The following is a 17,379-nucleotide window of genomic DNA, read 5'->3' on the forward strand; positions in this document are numbered from 1 at the left end:
ATTTTAATATATTTGATTTATTTGAAAAACATATACCAGGTCAATATTCTGATTTCACAACTGTTCTATTAATCCATCCGAGTATTAATTCTATAAATATTTTATAGAAAAAATAAAACTCTAAAAACTATAATATTTCTGATAAATATCCTGATATAATCTAGAGCAAGTCGTATAGTATATAATTAATGTATAAGTATAGTATAATAAACGTATAATACAGAAAGCTGTGTATTGTATGTTAGCCTTGTCGTCAAGTTTATCTGCGCAATTATTGCTGCCACCGCTTATTACATCCCATATATAAACCATCTTATTTCTATACATCGCCCCTTTCCTCTCCGCCATCGTCTTCTCCTCTCTGTCACAACACAATACAAGGTGCGTCTCTCTCTCTCTCTCTCACTCTCTCTCTCTCTCTCTCTCTCTCTCTCTCTCTCCCTCTCTCCCTCTCTCCTTCTTTGATCTATATGTTTTAATCAATTGTTTTGTGATGATAATTCATGAATTGATTTATCGTTCTTTAATAAAGATCATATCTTTTTTATTTCTTATTTTATGGCAATGAATGTGTGAATTTATTCTTAATTCGATGTATTCTAACCATTTAAGCACGCAACTGTTATTTAGTTGCTTTGTGGTGTATGTTGGATCTGAATTAAGTTCATTAGCGGGAAATTACCGGTAATTTGACTTTCTGTTTAGCACTTTCTTTTCGGTTGCAAGATCAGTTTTTTCATTATCTTTGTTTTTATTTTACCTTTTTTTTTGTTATTCTTGATTGCGGAAATTCATTAGTATAGTTAGGTGGGTCTCAGTCTGGGCTGAAGGGGAATTGATATGTTTTTAAGATAGGGAAAGGGTTAGGGCTACATTTATCAGGGTAAGATAGCTTTATTTCACAGAAGCTTTATCGAGTGTTGAGGTTCTTTATATATATAGGTCACTTGTTATGAATGAACTTATAGAGAGTGTGTTCTACACTAGGGCTTTCATGCAAAATAGTTTGCTTGTGGTTGCTGACTTTTCTTGCTTAAAACAGAAAGGTCTTGGCATGTGCAAGATGACGATCCAACAGTTTCTGTAAATTTACTTTTCTGTTGCGCCTTTAGTATCCAACAGTTTCTGTAAAACTACTTTTCTGTTGTGCCTTTAGTCTCAAGTTTTTGTGCAAGTTGATAAAAATGTAAGAATTGACGCCGTAAACCTAATTGGTATCTTCCAGTCATATAGATTAATAGTTCGAAACCATACTCAAAGGTAGGGCATTTTCCATTTATATAGGAACTTTTGTACCAGAAACAGTGGTGTCTCCAATTAAAGTCTCTCTAGGGTGTAAAATATATCTCATCTGAAGAGGGAACATTTAATCTTGAAAGACTAGATACCGGCTGGCTAGATCGGGAGGTTTAGTATCCTCTCAAGAAGGAACACCTAATATCTCGGATGAGCTTTGGTTTGGTCTCAAGGAGAGTAGCGTGAACCATTAAAGGTCTCAATTCCTCTCCTCTGGCCACTGTTGAATCCAGCGATTTGTCACTGTTGCAAGCGTATTCCCCTTTCTGATGACTCGGTGATCTTTGACACGTTAAGCTCATTTTTATTTTATAACATTTATATCTTATCAAAGAATTTCCGAATAGAGTGGAAATGTAAGAGCATAAAATCTTTGTGCAAATTTATCCTTCTGGGTGGCATCCGCCGACATACTTTCGCTCCTGGAGCATCTTTACGTGGTCAACGTAGAATTGAGGGGCTTTAGCTTTAATAAATAGATTGATTCCCTGTTGAGCTTTCAAAATTTACATCGTGTTATGGTCCGCAGAATATTTGTCTTGGACAGTAGAAGAGTATCCTGCACTATATTTTCATTTCTACCAAATATTATGAGGTTCATACCATTTTACCTGGCCTGTGTAATTGTTTATGGAACTGTCATGGTAACAAGTCTAAGAAAGGGGTACAACAATGTTCTTCCCCCCCCCCCCCCCCCCCGGGGGGGGGGGGTGGGGGGGAGGTTAGTGAGGTCATATTTCCGGCCATCTCTAAACATGGAAACTTACAAAACACAATTGTGAGGCAGCCTTAATTAATAGGATGCAGGATGCACAGTCTGTGACGCTGTTTGTATATTGTAAGCTGTACCGTCTTATTTCATCTTGTTCTTTCTCTGTATTGTAATTGTTGTTTGTACCGATCTGTTTGTATTCATCTAATTGGTATATTAATAACTTAATATTTAATTAGTATATCAAGATTTTATATCTGCTAATATGGTCAGTATATTTAAGAATGTATGTATCTGATTATCTATGTCCTGGTTTCCAGCAGTAGAATATATCTCATTAAGTATACTGATACTCATCAGATCCTGACACTCTTACAGTTCCCGACGAGATCAGTTACTAACCAGCTTCATATCCTGACCAAGATCAGATCCTGATATCTCCATCAAAACCTGACGTATAAACACCTGTCAGATCCTGATCAGTCTTGCTATCGAATCCTGATCATAATTGAATCAGTATTTGTAACACATTCCCTCTAATTTCTTTTGCCAGGATATCTTTTTCATTTCACTTGACTCTTTCTAAAAGAGTTCATGATTGAGCCTGTCTCTTCGGCGAGCATATTTGTTTTATGTGCATCCGTTTTAGTTGCTATTAAACCCGATGCTCCAACTTTTATCAAAGGAATAAAGAGATTTTAATTGTCTGTTATCTTAACTAGATTTTGTTTTCTTTATTTGTAATGCATTCAAAATTGTATATTGCACATTAATTTGATTTCTTAACTGTCTTTCTCGCAACTAAGTGTGTTAGGAAACATTAGAAAAATTACCTTGGACATGTCATATGAATTTAACTGTTTTTGTTTGTAATTTGCACATCACATCTGAACCTATACAGAAAATTAATGCTACCTAGACAACCAATTGTTTGAAATATTCTTTAATATACATCTCTTAGATATGGATGAAGTGATTGTGTTACTTTTTAAGAACTGGACCTTGATAAAGTAATGTATGCTTAAAAAATTAAAATATGTTGTCACTACCATGCTAATATTGGGTCTGTATACAGGGGTATATGTACCATTTGTGGAATTCATTCATGTAATGTAAGTGCGACTAATTAAGTAAATATAATTATAGGATGACAGTGGTGTCCTAAGACAATTCTTGATTTAGGTATGAGGAACAAGTTTTCGACTTATCTGCTTCCTTAGTTGATTTCCTGTCAGTCACAAAATTAGTAGCATTCCGCAACGAATTCGTTGATACAATGATGCAATGTTGGTAGGTGCCGGAATACTTGACATGTAACTGTATCGTGTCTGTAACATTGCTGACAATGCTGAATGAGTCCAAAATATGTAGTCAGTTCAGGCGTATTTATTTATCAGGGATGGAGGAGCCTAATAGGCCAATATATGTTGAATACGTATCTGACAACGAAAGAAAATATTCTCCATCTCATCCAAAACAGTTATGGATATTTGCATCCATTATATCTATGTCCGGGTTTTGTTTTATTTATAATATAATACATTGAACATTATATATAAAAAGGCTTTTGTAAATATTGCCAGATCAATACATGTTTATTAACAATATTTGCACTAATGTTATACTTATTTAATATTATTTATATCGTTGATTCTATGTCTATGAATGAATGAATGGAAGTACAGAGATATAAAATAGACATCCATATCAGTGTAAACTTTAAAACTTAGTAATTTTAATGTGCTTTAAAACTTGGTATTGTTGAAAGTTACCGAAGATCAAGCAAAAATTTGTGATGTGCAACCACCATTTCTTATATTTGTTTCACCTGTTTCAAGTCAGGAAAAGACGAGAAGAAGCTAATCCGCTGCAATATGGAACTCAATACCATCAAAGATGCATTTGATCGTGTTGTGAAGAAGCAAAAACTCTCCTCTTCCAAATCTCAAGATATGATTGAGCGAGTGAGCCAAGAAATCGAACAGGCATTATCAAGAATGCAATCTGTAGTTGGCACAACTTCCCAACCTGATCATAAAGTAGTTCTTGCTGAAGTAAAAACAAAACTAAAAGAGATGTCCCCACTGAGTCAGCTGGACAACCCACAGAAGGAACTAAGCGTTGCTCTGAACAAATATCCTAAGATCCTTGAGAAATCCTTTAATCCTGATATTTCTAAAGCATACAGAAATGTTGATTTTGATGTTCACACGGTCAATCAGATACTAGCAAGCCATTTCTATAGGGAAGGCCTATTTGATATAGGTGATTGCTTCATCGAGGAAGCACAGGAACCAGAATATGCTGATAAGAAATCTCCTTTCCTTGAGTTGTTTAGGATACTTGAAGCAATGAAATCTGGAGAATTAGAACCTGCTTTGGAATGGGCCGCAACCAACCGAGAAAAACTTGATCAAAGTGGATCAAACATTGAAATACAGCTTCGTCGCTTGCAGTTTATCGATATTCTGCAGAAGAAAGGCAGAGATGAAGCTTTAAAATATTGCAGAAAATATATGACACCATGTGCACATCTCTGTATGCCAGATATCCAAAAGCTCATGGCATGTCTGTTATGGGCTGGCAGGCTTGAATCCTCCCCATACTATGATCTTTTCGCACCCCACCATGCGGAAAAGTTAGCTGAAGAGCTGGCCCAACAGTACTGCAAGCTTTTGGGAGAATCATATGAGAGTCCATTGAGCACTACAATAGCAGCCGGTGTTCAAGGTTTGCCAACTCTCCTAAAGCTGATGAATGTTATGACAGGTAGGAAGCAGGAATGGCAAAATATGAAGCACTTGCCTGTGCCAGTGGATCTTGACAAGGAGCTTCAGTTTCATTCCATTTTTGTATGTCCAGTAAGCCGGGACCAGGCCAGTGAAGAGAACCCGCCAATGTTGTTATCATGTGGACATGTGCTGTGCAAGCAGTCTATCACAAAGCTGTCAAAGAATAACAGCACTCGGCCATTCAAGTGCCCGTACTGCCCGACTGAGGTTGAAGTAGCTCATTGCAGACAGCTGCATTTCTGATGTACAAAGACCTGTACTCCTCTTGCCAAACTACCCTCCCCAATCCCCATCCCACGTAATTTATCGACTTCTAGTTTCACTATGGTTTATTTGTTGTTTTTAGTCTGTTGGCGAACCTGGTGGTAAGTTCCTGCTCTGTATACCTTAATATGTATAGAATTTCCTTGCATCTCCCTCTCAAACTTTGTAAATTTTCACGCATCATTCTCTCAAATTTGTAAACTTACAAATATTAAATTTTCATGCATCTCTCTCTCAAAATTATCAACTTACTTTATCTTGTTCTGGTGTGTTGGTGGATTGGTGACAAGTTATATGCTGTATTCCTTGATGTGTGTAGAGTTCCTTGTCATACTTTACTTTAAAGAATGGGAAGCAATTATTTCTTCTCTGCGTTGTTACAAATTATGCAAATTATTTTGTTAACACTATGAATATTGTATGTATAATATTTTACGGATTTATAAAGTAAGTTTTGGTGCTAATCACTTCTCATTGGCAGGATACTAGAAAAAAGAGTGGTTGACCTGTTTGTGTAAAGAAGTAGAAGCACTTTTAAGAAGCCGAGAATACTAGCTTCTGCTTCTTTTCCAAACACTTTATTAACTTATTTACTTTTCATTTCTACTCAATTTCTTTAATTTAAGCAAGAAGTCACTTCTTTTAAGTTTAACTCAAATGGCCCCATTAATTAATTAGCTGAAAACGACATTAATATGCTCTTAATTTTAAGGGCGGGTGGATTACGAAATCTGAGAGGAGGTAAGCCTCGTCGGATGCACGATACTTGATTAATTTTATATAGCTCCTTTAATACGGGAATTAGGCCAATTAACTGTAAACTAAGTTGAGATTAGGCATACCAAAACCCATCAAGAACCCTCCATATGTTTGTATTGTAAACCACATTTAGGGAGCAAGATCATTATGATACGTTAACACTCGGTGGAGATCAACATCTTTAGACTAATATATATGTATTTGCTCTTACTAGACTACCACCATTTATGGGATGAGAAAGTGTCCAACAAATTGCATCAACTGACATTTCTACATCTTAACAATGAGTTTTCGGCCCCACTGCTGTAGTTTGTTTCTCCATTTGCAAAGACACGGAATGGATAAATATCTTAGCATTGTGTTCTGTATATACTCCGAACTTTGCTTTGTAACGATAAGTCGGGAATTCAAGTTTCAGTAAAAACACGTGTACATGAATATTTAAATTTTCAGTTTTTCCGAGGAGAGAAAAGAATGAGAATGTGCGGTGTGTGTTTTTTCTTTCTCTGTTTGCTTTAAGCATCTGAAATTCCTATGAAGTGAAGTCTACTTTCTAAAAATATCCAGCAATTGAGCACTCGTATCAAAAATGGAAACAACAGTGAAAGAGAAAGAAAGGATCGGTGCGATTAGATATTTATATTCCAGCTAAATTTGTATTTTCTCTCCTTTTTCTTTTTCAAACAAAACTGTTCTTCATTCATATGTGGACGAGGGAATCTACTAATCTACAATCTTCTGTAGTTTTCTGTTGATCTTTACTGTGAAATCGTATAGTGGATGTCAATTTCCCCTCTTGTATGCTCAAATTTGACTCCAAGGATCTACACGAATCAAATAAAATTGAAAGTCGTGGTATATTAACAGTCTCGAAACAAAGTGACAAAAAGAGTCGTCATTCCCATGTGAATAAGAGTAAGACCGATTCAATTTTGCTGCATCAGTGAGCTCCAGACACTGCAGCCTTCAAATTTTGCTCCTCTCTTATAGATAAGATCCCGCAAGTGAGACAAAACTGACGACGGCTAATTTGATATTTTTCTAGTCTCGTGGATATACCTCTTTTCTCTCGGGGATAATAAGTGGTATGTCTAAATATCTATTCTGTCATACGTCGTCATCGACCATCACTAATTACAGCAACCCTCTCCGAATCTTGTTTATCATGCTATGCCTCCGTTAATAATAAATTAAAGGTCCGAGATTTTGAAGAGTGAAGACATGTGGGCGTGAGTACCCGGATACCGACTAAAACATTGCTTGCCTTGACAAAATTGGTATTTTACTCTCTAACTGGACCTAAACTGAGCCATCATGCTCAAAGCCACAGCTGAAATGCACAAAGAGTTAATAAACTGCTTGGTCCTATGAGAGCATCTTCATCGCAAAATGGTCCCACTTCCGTACCTCCCCTGGCCCAGTCATCAAACGTACCTTTACACGTCTCCAGCTTTCTCGTTTATAAATTCTCACATTCCCCCCTTCTCATACTCACATTGCATCCCAAATATTCAAACAAGATAGAAAAAACCTCCCTTCAAACTTCTTCTTTTTTTCTTCCACCCCTCATGAGAGGAGTAGAAAACTCGAGCACTAACAAAATTCATCACCCTCGTCCTCATCACCGTCACCAAATCTACGATGGAGAGCCCTTATGCACCACCACACTTCGACTCGTCTCGTCCGTCTCTGGGATTTCCCTTAGGCACAGCTCTTCTGCTCATAGTCATTTTCAGCCTCAGTGGCATCTTCTCCTGCTGCTACCACTGGGACAAGATCCGCTCCCTGCGCCGCTCTTTCGACGATGATCTCGAAGCAGGACACTATGAAGAATCACCATCCAAGCCTAAATCCAACCAAATGGTACTTCAAATTTTCGAATCTTCAGTTTACTAGTATCTTTTCAAACACGGAAAATTAAAATTAAAACATCTGGAAATGCGCATTTTATTTCAAATTACAGGATTTGAACTTTCATTTCAAAATTCTTAAGTTTATATTAATATTTAAATGTTTTGAATTTTATTTGAAATTTAAATTCATGTTTTCAAACAGGTTATTTGTTTCAATTCAGATTTTCAAACGTACGAAGAAAATTAATTTTGTCTGATAATTGCAGGATCTGAAGCAGAAACAGAACGAGAGTCTGCCGGTACTAATGCCCGGAGATCGAATCGCGAAGTTCATAGCTATGCCGTGTCCGTGCGAGCCTTTGCGAACCCAGAAGATTATTGTAGAGGTGCAGAAGCCAGTTAAGCCCCAACAAACAGAAGTGCCTCTAGATTGATTACCACCAAATGTAAATATTACTTTTATTTTATAAATTATTACTTGGAATTCAAATCTAATTACTCTCCTGCACTTTCATTTGCATCACTGAATCATCATCAAGCTTCTATCTAATCTGAATAATGGAAATGAATCATCGTTTTATAACTTATATAGCTAAAAGTGAGTTTAAAACACCGATATGGTCGGTAATAAAACATTTTTCGACAACACTCTTGAATATAAACCCCTCAAACAGAAATTAACTCGATACTTTTACCTCTCGAAAAAATAAACAAATTTAGGACGGAAAGTTGGGCAACTACTGAACGAGATTAATGTGGGTTCGTAAGTGCATTATTACTTGGCGGTTTCGCCTTAATTTTATTACAAGCAAATAATGACGAAATGGAAAGTTTACTCTGAAACAGGATATTGTCTGCTACTATGTCATTTTCTTATATACTGTGTGTCGATCGATCTTTATTAAACTATAAGGAATATTATGTAGTGCGATTGCATTCGAATCAAACAAAATCTTCTGGCTCCTGGGATCCGCAGTGGCACCATCATGTCTGTGATTCTTTTAGTTTACAAACAATATAAGATTCAAGTGGAGTTCTCCTCCATGTTAACTCATTTGCTAATCCCATTCAGGGTGTGAAGTTTTATGATTTTTATACATATGAAGAAACTAAAATAACTATTAAGATGACATTCATTTATTCGTGGGGGGTGTAAAATTCATCTATACTCGTCTCTGAGAGTTTTACAATTAGTTTAACATATGAGCTATTACGTTTTATGCTTTTTTTTTTTTTAAGATGACCGTTTTGTTGTTATCACCTAGTTACTTTTTTCTCTCCTAAATGACGGATCATGTTAGCGTACGATCTGGATTGTTTTCTTCTCGACTTCAGATCTTATGCCTTTCGTGTGGGTGGGAACTTACCTGATAAGGAATTTCGCTATCTTAAGGCTATTAAGACTATTATAGTTACGGCCGTCGTTTACCGGGGCTTTGGTCGTCGGCTTAACACCCAAAAATATCTATACAGGAAAACTTCTTATGTGTCGGTGATTACATACATAACTCCCTGAAATAAAATTTAAATTTAAATATTAAAATAAATAACTACCAGATAATTATATACCTGATGACGACCGTTACAATTTACAAACATTTGATGGACTAGTCGTTTGCCGTTGATAATATCCGTTACAATTTGAAGATATAGCGTATATATCTGGAGCAGTGCGGATGCTGTTTGGAGTTACTTGTGATACAACGCTCATATCGTGCCAATGCGATCAGCAATCCGGATAACAGTACTCCAGAGATTCTTTTGGATGTGATGGAGTACTGTTTGGTTGAGTTTAAAATAATAATAATTTAATTGAAAATATTTATTTAAATAATTTATATTACAAATTATTAATGTGTTATTAAAAATATAATATTAAAATTAAATTTCAATTATTTATTGAGTTACCGAATTGACTTTATTAAAAAAATGTAAAAAATAATATAAATTGCTTAAAACTGGATGCCTGACTTCGGATTTTAAATCTGTTTCTATCTATTTTTAATTTTAAGTAACCTTCCGACTTATAATTGGGGTGTTTGTTTAGAAGCATATGCTACTTCTGGTTTTTGCTTTTCTTGACCCGTTTGTGTAAATAAGTAATAACACTTTTAGAAAACTGAGAATGCTAGCTTATCTCTCAGAGATTTTATTTTTTTTTCTAAACACTTTTTTAACTTATTTTCTTCTCAATCCTGATCCACTTTTTTACTTTAAAAAAAAATCATTTTTTTTAAGTTTGCTCAAATGGCCCCAATATAAGTATACATTAATTCAAAATAATAATAATTTTAAAACTCCTGACTTTAATCATGGCCAAAAAGACTCAAGAATTATCTTGCAGATGCACCGCCAATATAAAAAAATATATATTAAATTGGATTGGCTGTGAGAGCGATATCACATACTCCCTCCGTCCCGGTAGATTGTATACATTTGGTTTGGACACGGAGATCAAGAAAAAGTGTAAAAAGTGAGATGAAAAGTGAGTAAAGTGGTGGGACCCATTTATATTTAATGATAGATTTGAGATAGTGGAAGAAAATAATGGGTGTAATAGTGTTTATATAATTATAGAATGGAGATATTGGAAGAAAGAAGTGGGTGTAATAGTGTTTTATATTATTAAAAGTTACTATATTTGGAATGTATAGAAATGATGAGACGTCCAAAAAAGAAACTGTATAGAATTGAACGGACGGAGGGAGTAGAGATTAGTGTACAGTAAAAAGTGATTACAAAACATGATTGTCCTTGAAGACTAATCTACACTAATCACTTTAATTTAATAACAATTATACACCTGACCTAACTCTCCTGTAGATCGAAAACGAGATAATTCCACCCAACCCCACCAATATCCCACATTGGGTTTATATATGATTATAACTCCTGTACTCGTCCGTGATGATTTGTTCGTGCTTCCAGTACTACATCTCACTCATCATCTTCTACTTGTCCACTTGCTTTTCTTTTTTCTTTTCCTTCTTTTTCACAAAATTACTCTATTTTTGATTTCGGAAACAAAATTTTCTTCTAGCTTGTTGAGGAAGAAATTGTTTTTTCTTGATAGAGTTGAAACGAAGATAGCAACAGAATATCGTTATCCCAAACGGTGGGATATTTGTATACGGAACTTGTTTCAACAAGTCACTTACCATCAAAAGGGTGGCTAACCTAGTAAAGCAAACAAGAATGACATCTAGATTCAACCAACTTTGGTTCCAAAGATTCATTCATGGACCATTTGAATCTGTCTATACGATAATGACCTCATTTTCTCTTCACGAACATAAATCGAACCGAAAATGTATAATAAATTTTAAATATTTGCTCCATGTTTTGCAAATTAATTTCATAAATCATGAAGGTATAAATAGAGGGGTCCGGTTTTTTAACATACAAATACTGTAATATATTATTATCAGAAAAATCTTTCTTTCAAAAAATTTAATTTACCGATCATAAAATAGAATCCATATATAAAGAAATTGTTCAAGCAAGAATGACTAGGATGTGAGTAAGAGAAGATGTACGGATGATACGAGTAGGGCCGATTGTCCGCCAAAATCACATGCGGAATAAAGGGACTTTAGACGACAATAGATAGTGGAATTATCATTTAAATAAAAAAATAGTCTTATCTTAACAGCTGATGATGACGTAGGAGTACATGCTACTGTTTTGGGTTTATCTGTTTCTTCCTTTTATCTCAATCTTGCCCATGCTTGTCCCTGATCTCGTAATGCTCACATTTTGAGAATTTCACATTTTTGATTCGAGACCAAAACCTTTTTTTTTTATTTATGAAAAGATTATTTTAGAGTTCATTTGTTAACGGCCGGATGAAATTAAAAGAGATGGACGAGACATAAACCATTTGACGTGAATTTGATTATAGCTGAATGGGACGTGAACGAGCCGAACGACACACCCTGCAATATACAATGGGCGTTTGTTTAACACTTATAAATTCAGCTTCTGATATTATAAGTTAGGGGCACTATTCGTATCGTTTGTGTAATAAATCAAGAAATACTTATAAAAAGCTAGGAATGCTAAATTTTGTTTTAGGACTTTTACTTATTTTTCAAACACTTTAATTACTTACAAGTCGTATTTTGCTTCTAACTTCTAATTCAACTTATTTATTTTAAACAATAAACATTTATTTTAAACTCACTCAAATGATCTATAGTCTCCTTCCCGACCGGATTATAATTTTTGCGCATCTAGTCGTGCCACCAAATGCACAAGTTATTAATGAATCAGCGACATATAAACAAACGTTTGGTTTGATGTCTTCGAACAGCAAATTTTAAACTTCAATGCCTGATTAATTTATTCGAGGAGATCTTGTACTACGCTTATTAAACAATTACAATCACTATATCTATATTTCACACCGCTTATGTTGGTAACTACTCCTGTGTACATTTTTCTCATGTTTATAAATATATTTTTGATGACAGTGACAGCTATGATGTGAATGTGATAAATAGTTGAACTTTTTTTACAGTATAGTTTCATGATGTAAATGGAGGATTTTTATTCAATTAACTAATATCTTTACTTCGAATCTGAATATATTAAATAATATAAATATATTATTTTAAAATCAATTTGAGATTTCTAGTGTTATTTATATAAAACAATTTTTGATTCTAACCTATGATTAACTAAATTATATAATCAAAATAACTAAAATTATGTGTCAAAAATCAAACATCAAGTAAAAAAATCGATATATTATTTGTTAACAAGTAACGAATCGTATCTTAAAGAAAAAAATTAGTGGACAGAAGTTGAGTAATATAATATTACAAACCAATAGCTAAGGAATATTAAGTGAGACCACAAGATTAAACTAAAAATATAATTAGTGGTTGATGAAGCCCTCAAGTAGGGATCAGAAAACAATCCTATAAAAAAATGTAAGTGGATATCCGCGTAAATATTAGGTATATATCAAAACAAGAAAAGAAGCCTGTAGCTAGATAGATGCTGACACAAATCTTTTCATGATGCGGGCCGTGCCAGGTTCGAAGTTGAATTCCAGGCTGAAATTGAGTGGATTTTGAAAACTTAAGGTTCGGCATATGTCCTGTATTTAAGCAGAACTTAGATAACGGATGTTTGTTTTCAAAAAGTAGAAGCTGCTTTTAGTTTATGTTCTTTTTATCTATTTGTGTAAATAAGCATAAGTAGAATGCTAGCTTATCTCAGCTGCTACTTTTCAAACACTCTATTAATTTATTTACCTCTCACTTCTAATCCACTTATTCAATTTAAATCACAAATAACACTTTTTTAAACTTGTCCAAACGGCCCAATATTTTGAGTATACATAAACGAGTCCAGGGTCCTTGGAATAAAGCTCCAATTGCATAAGAACATATCAGAATCAGAATGAAGCAACTTAGGGGTCATTTGTTTGCTTCTGATTAATGCTTAATGAATGATGAGCTGACCGCATCAGTCATTCAGCATGTTTGTCGTTGAATTTAAGAAAGCATAATGAATCAGTTACTACTGAGCGATTACCTTTTGATTTTGTAACCGAAAGATTCAGCTGCATATAACCTTATATGTATAAATAATTTAGTCTAATCTGTAACTAATTATTTTTGGATATCCATATATCCATATATTCTTAATGCATGCTAGTGAAGGCCCCAAAAATACTCCAAAAAATACCCATCATTTTGCCTGAACCATCTGCCCGTTAACCCATTTACCCACTTCAGTTTATTTCTTATCTTCCACCTTTTAATTCAAATTTTGAATTACAGATTTTGTAAAAACTAACATCAAGCTTCTGTTTCGTATGGATCAGCGCTGCGATATTTTACCATTGACATACTTTTGATCTCTTCCCACTCTCTAATCCACTGTTTCATTCAATCACGTGGGCTGTTACATTCTCTCCCCTCCATTTATTGTTCCAAAATCACTTTTGATCTCCAGGATATCAGAGATAAAGCACCAGGGAAGACAGGCTGTACTGAATCAATTATGGCTGTGTTCGTTTCAGCGTAGCCAACGGCGGACAAGCCACCCTCTCCACCACGTATTCCTCCCCCGTCAACAAGTAGGTTAATCTGTACCCATATATACACTCCTGTATTGTGTATAGGTTAGGCTGATAAGTTAGATTGTGATGAATGCATTCAAGGTGTTTGATTTATATTCTCTGTGATTTTGTTTAATTATTTTTACCCTCTTTTACCATGTATATATGTTTACGACAGATGTACTTCATTGTGCTAAGTGGCTTCGTTGTTCAATAAGTGTTGATATCTATATATATTTACGTTCATTCGACTTTATATCTATACTACCCAGCAAGACTAATTTAAGACAGTGAGATTGCAGATATTGCAAAGTGGATTCCTAAACTCAAATTCGGTGAAAGTGTAAATTTTATAATGTGCTGTGTTAAATGATGGGAAACCGGCACTTCAAGCAGTTGCAACTGGATAAGCAAGTTTGCCTCAAAGGTAGAGAAATATAGGCACTTTCTTATTTTTATTTGTAACCACTTGGTGATTGTACATTTTGAATTTTGTTATAGAATTTTGAATTTCCAAGACCACCGTTCATCCTTTTTGCTTAATGGATCGGACATGTGTTAATCGGATGGCAAGGCGAAGGCATTTTCCCCTTTATCCTATATTGAGTAACAACATACTATATTGAGTTTCAATATAGGTTCGCAACATTGGATTTTAATATTTCGCATCTGCTACTTTTCTCTATAGGTTCACTCAAAATTATTGTTTTTATTCTTAAGTCTGAGTGTTAATTGTATACAGCACACATGTTTGTTATAATGTCTAAACAAACAAAGTGTTTGTTCGTTATAATGTCTAAACAATTAAAGTGTTAATTTTTATGATGTTAGACTAATATATACTTTAATTTTTGTTTTGTTGTGTACATGTTTGATGAAATTCTTAACAAAGGTATGTTGATTTATTTGTCTTTCTTTAAGTTTATTGCCTTATATATTTGTTTGTGATGATTTGGCAGAAAAGGCATATGAGCAATACACACTAATCAGAATTCCCAAGGCAAACACTGGATACATTCTTGCAGTATGTATTTTGGACTTTAAAAAGTACCTCAATTAAATCCTTTTTTATTATGTTAATTGGCAGGTGCAAAGAGAACCGGTCCTCCTTGAGCAGACCTAAATTGAGAAAAAGTCATGCTTTCATTGTTGAATATGCGCTTGCATTCATCATCATCTGGAATTCTTTATAGTATACATCATTCCAGAATGGTTATACTTGCTAGAGAATAATTCTTCAACTTAAAATTTTATAATAATATAATTTGATTTAAAGCTCTATTTGATTCTGCGAATATTTGAACAGTTTGATCACTGAAGTCTTATATATTTGTTCTAAATATGATATTGTTCTAATTTATAATTTGGTTTTAATATATAATTTGGTTTTAATTTATATGTTTGAACTTGGACTAAGGGAAAGTGTGCATTTTGAAGACACTATCTGGTGTTAAGGGAGCTGTCAAGTCTGAAATTGAAGCAATTGCTTGCTGGGGCTGCTGCATATTTGGCTAATCTGGATTTCTATCAAATTACAAGTAATGGTTTTAGCGTATCTTGGTCCTGGTAAGAAAAAAAATCTTTCACTCACAAAAAAATAATTATGAGACACGAATTTATATGTGTGTGTGTGAACTGAGTATTATTGTTGGTATCGCTTTATATATCGGAGCCGAGGCTAGGCCTAGCAGGTAGTTTAAGATACTTATGTTGCCCTACATATGCATTGTGTAGTCCTAACATCCTGCAGTTCTCTCCCCAGCACGTATGAATGTCGCTCCTCTTTTTTATATATGCACTTTTCTGAATTAAATCTCTTTTATATATGCACTTTCGATGGGTCTAAAGCTGGCTCAAGATTGCATCTTTGTGATGAAGTGTCAGGTTATGTGGCAAAAGCTAATAATTTCTCATGGATACATATTACATATTGTCGATCTGAAGTTCTGAACTGATATGAATTTCATCATCAGGAACGGAATCAAACAACGGAAGAACGAATCTTGGCAGGATGGAGTTCTGGGGACAAAATGTCCTATTCCTCCAAATTATAATTGTACATACAGGTTTCAGACCAATGATCAGATTGGAGGTTTCACATAATTTCCATCGAATTTAATACATAAAGCTTCTGGAGGTTTTGGAGCACCGACTATCTACGCCATCGAATCCATTGTCCATGGATATCCTTGGGAATTCAGACGGTAAGGTCTTTTGCATCATTAATTTAAGTTTAATATATTTTATTTGTGTTTGTTGATTATGGTTACATTCCTAGCAGTATTAATTTGAGTTCAATGTACTTTACTTGCGTTTGTTGATTATCACCTGTGGTTGTTCCCATAGGTATTATATCTAACGCAGCTCCCAGACGCCATGGAAGAGGTCGTGAAATAGAAAATATCTATGCGCAAGTTTAGTAAAGATTATGCTAATTTATCAAACCATCACACATTAATAAAACAAAAAGGTATTATCTACAATACATCAACTAATATGTCTGAGTAACCCTTATCACACACACATTTACCATGCTCTGTGCATAGTTTGTGGTAATTTACAACTATTCTCTTAGAATGTTCAGCTGCTAAGCAGCGAGGTCGTGGTCCAGGTGTCAACAATTTCATAAATACTCAACGAGCGACGCCTGATATTAACAAAGCACCGGTAGTTGGTAAATTTTACTAGGATGTTTTGCTTTCAGGTAGTATTCCGAAATCTTCTAACGTTATATTATTATCAGCTCCAAAAAGTAGAGGAAAAGGTTCAGGAGTGGAGAAAATGTTAAAGCAGAGGAAACATAACATTGACGCTATAGCGTGTATAGTCTTTGTATTTATACCTTAGTGATGATGTAAATATTTATGTTAGTAACTTAGTGGTGATGTTAATATTTATCTTTTACGCGTTCTTTTTAACATAATGTTCCTCCTAATAAAGAAAGTGTTCGTCTTGATATATCAGGTGTGTTGTCTTGGCAAATCTAATACCATATGATCTTAATCATCACATAATGGATGTCATCTTCCAATAGGTCTGTAATTTCACATGTAAATATTAATTTTCAGACATGCTTGCCATTTTCATCCCCATCTTCAAATTTTAAGCTATTTTCACATATTCAAATTCAGTTGTGCTGTTTCGCCAAATCAAAATGAGGTTAAATTCATCCCGATGCATTGAACAGGTTAGCAGTTAGCTTTTATACTTTCTTAATCATCTAACGATTTGGGTTAAGGATTCATATATAGCTGATAAAAATATTATATAGTGTTTTTGGATTTGATTGGGATAACAAATTATGAGTTTTGCTGCCTAATATATATGTTGTGTGAAAATTTTAGTAAATCGAACTTAGGTGTTGCGTGAATTATTCAGTCTTATATATTTTGAACTATAAATTTACAGACCAGGTTGTTATTCATTTTGAGTCAATATTTTTTCTTATAACAATATATGAATGGACAATACATATTTGTTATTATTATTTACGAGTCGAAAAAACTCACGTTGGTGAAGTGTCTCCTTCGACCAAAAATGATTTATTTTTTGAAAGGGGCTTATTAGTATTATTATTTAAATTATCAATATAGTCTTACTATGTGATGTTTACTAGAGTGACAAGGAGTA

At 34.3% G+C, this 17,379-nt stretch overlaps 2 protein-coding genes across 6 annotated transcripts; both read left to right on the forward strand.

Annotated features, from left to right (window-relative positions):
* Positions 1-219: 219 nt before the first annotated feature.
* Positions 220-5,320, forward strand: LOC108195999 (protein RMD5 homolog). Of its 5 annotated transcripts, XM_064082308.1 has the most exons (3): positions 258-381; positions 2,387-2,524; positions 3,851-5,320. In XM_064082308.1, exon 3 carries the CDS (start codon positions 3,883-3,885, stop codon positions 5,041-5,043), a length of 1,161 nt encoding a protein of 386 aa, XP_063938378.1. In that variant the 5' UTR covers positions 258-381; positions 2,387-2,524; positions 3,851-3,882; the 3' UTR covers positions 5,044-5,320. The 5 variants fall into 5 exon arrangements, with proteins under 5 accessions (XP_017218532.1, XP_017218533.1, XP_063938378.1 ...); XM_017363043.2 differs by lacking the exon at positions 2,387-2,524 and having other exon boundaries at positions 220-381; XM_017363044.2 differs by lacking the exon at positions 2,387-2,524 and having other exon boundaries at positions 230-381; positions 3,847-5,320.
* A 1,979-nt stretch (positions 5,321-7,299) lies between these two features.
* On the forward strand, positions 7,300-8,196 carry LOC108194223 (uncharacterized protein At5g65660). The gene is made up of 2 exons (XM_017361156.2): positions 7,300-7,686; positions 7,943-8,196. Exons 1-2 carry the CDS (start codon positions 7,465-7,467, stop codon positions 8,108-8,110), a joined length of 390 nt encoding a protein of 129 aa, XP_017216645.1. The 5' UTR covers positions 7,300-7,464; the 3' UTR covers positions 8,111-8,196.
* Positions 8,197-17,379: the final 9,183 nt, after the last annotated feature.

The sequence above is a fragment of the Daucus carota genome, chromosome 7 (assembly GCF_001625215.2).
Source record: "Daucus carota subsp. sativus chromosome 7, DH1 v3.0, whole genome shotgun sequence".
NCBI lineage: Eukaryota > Viridiplantae > Streptophyta > Magnoliopsida > Apiales > Apiaceae > Daucus > Daucus carota.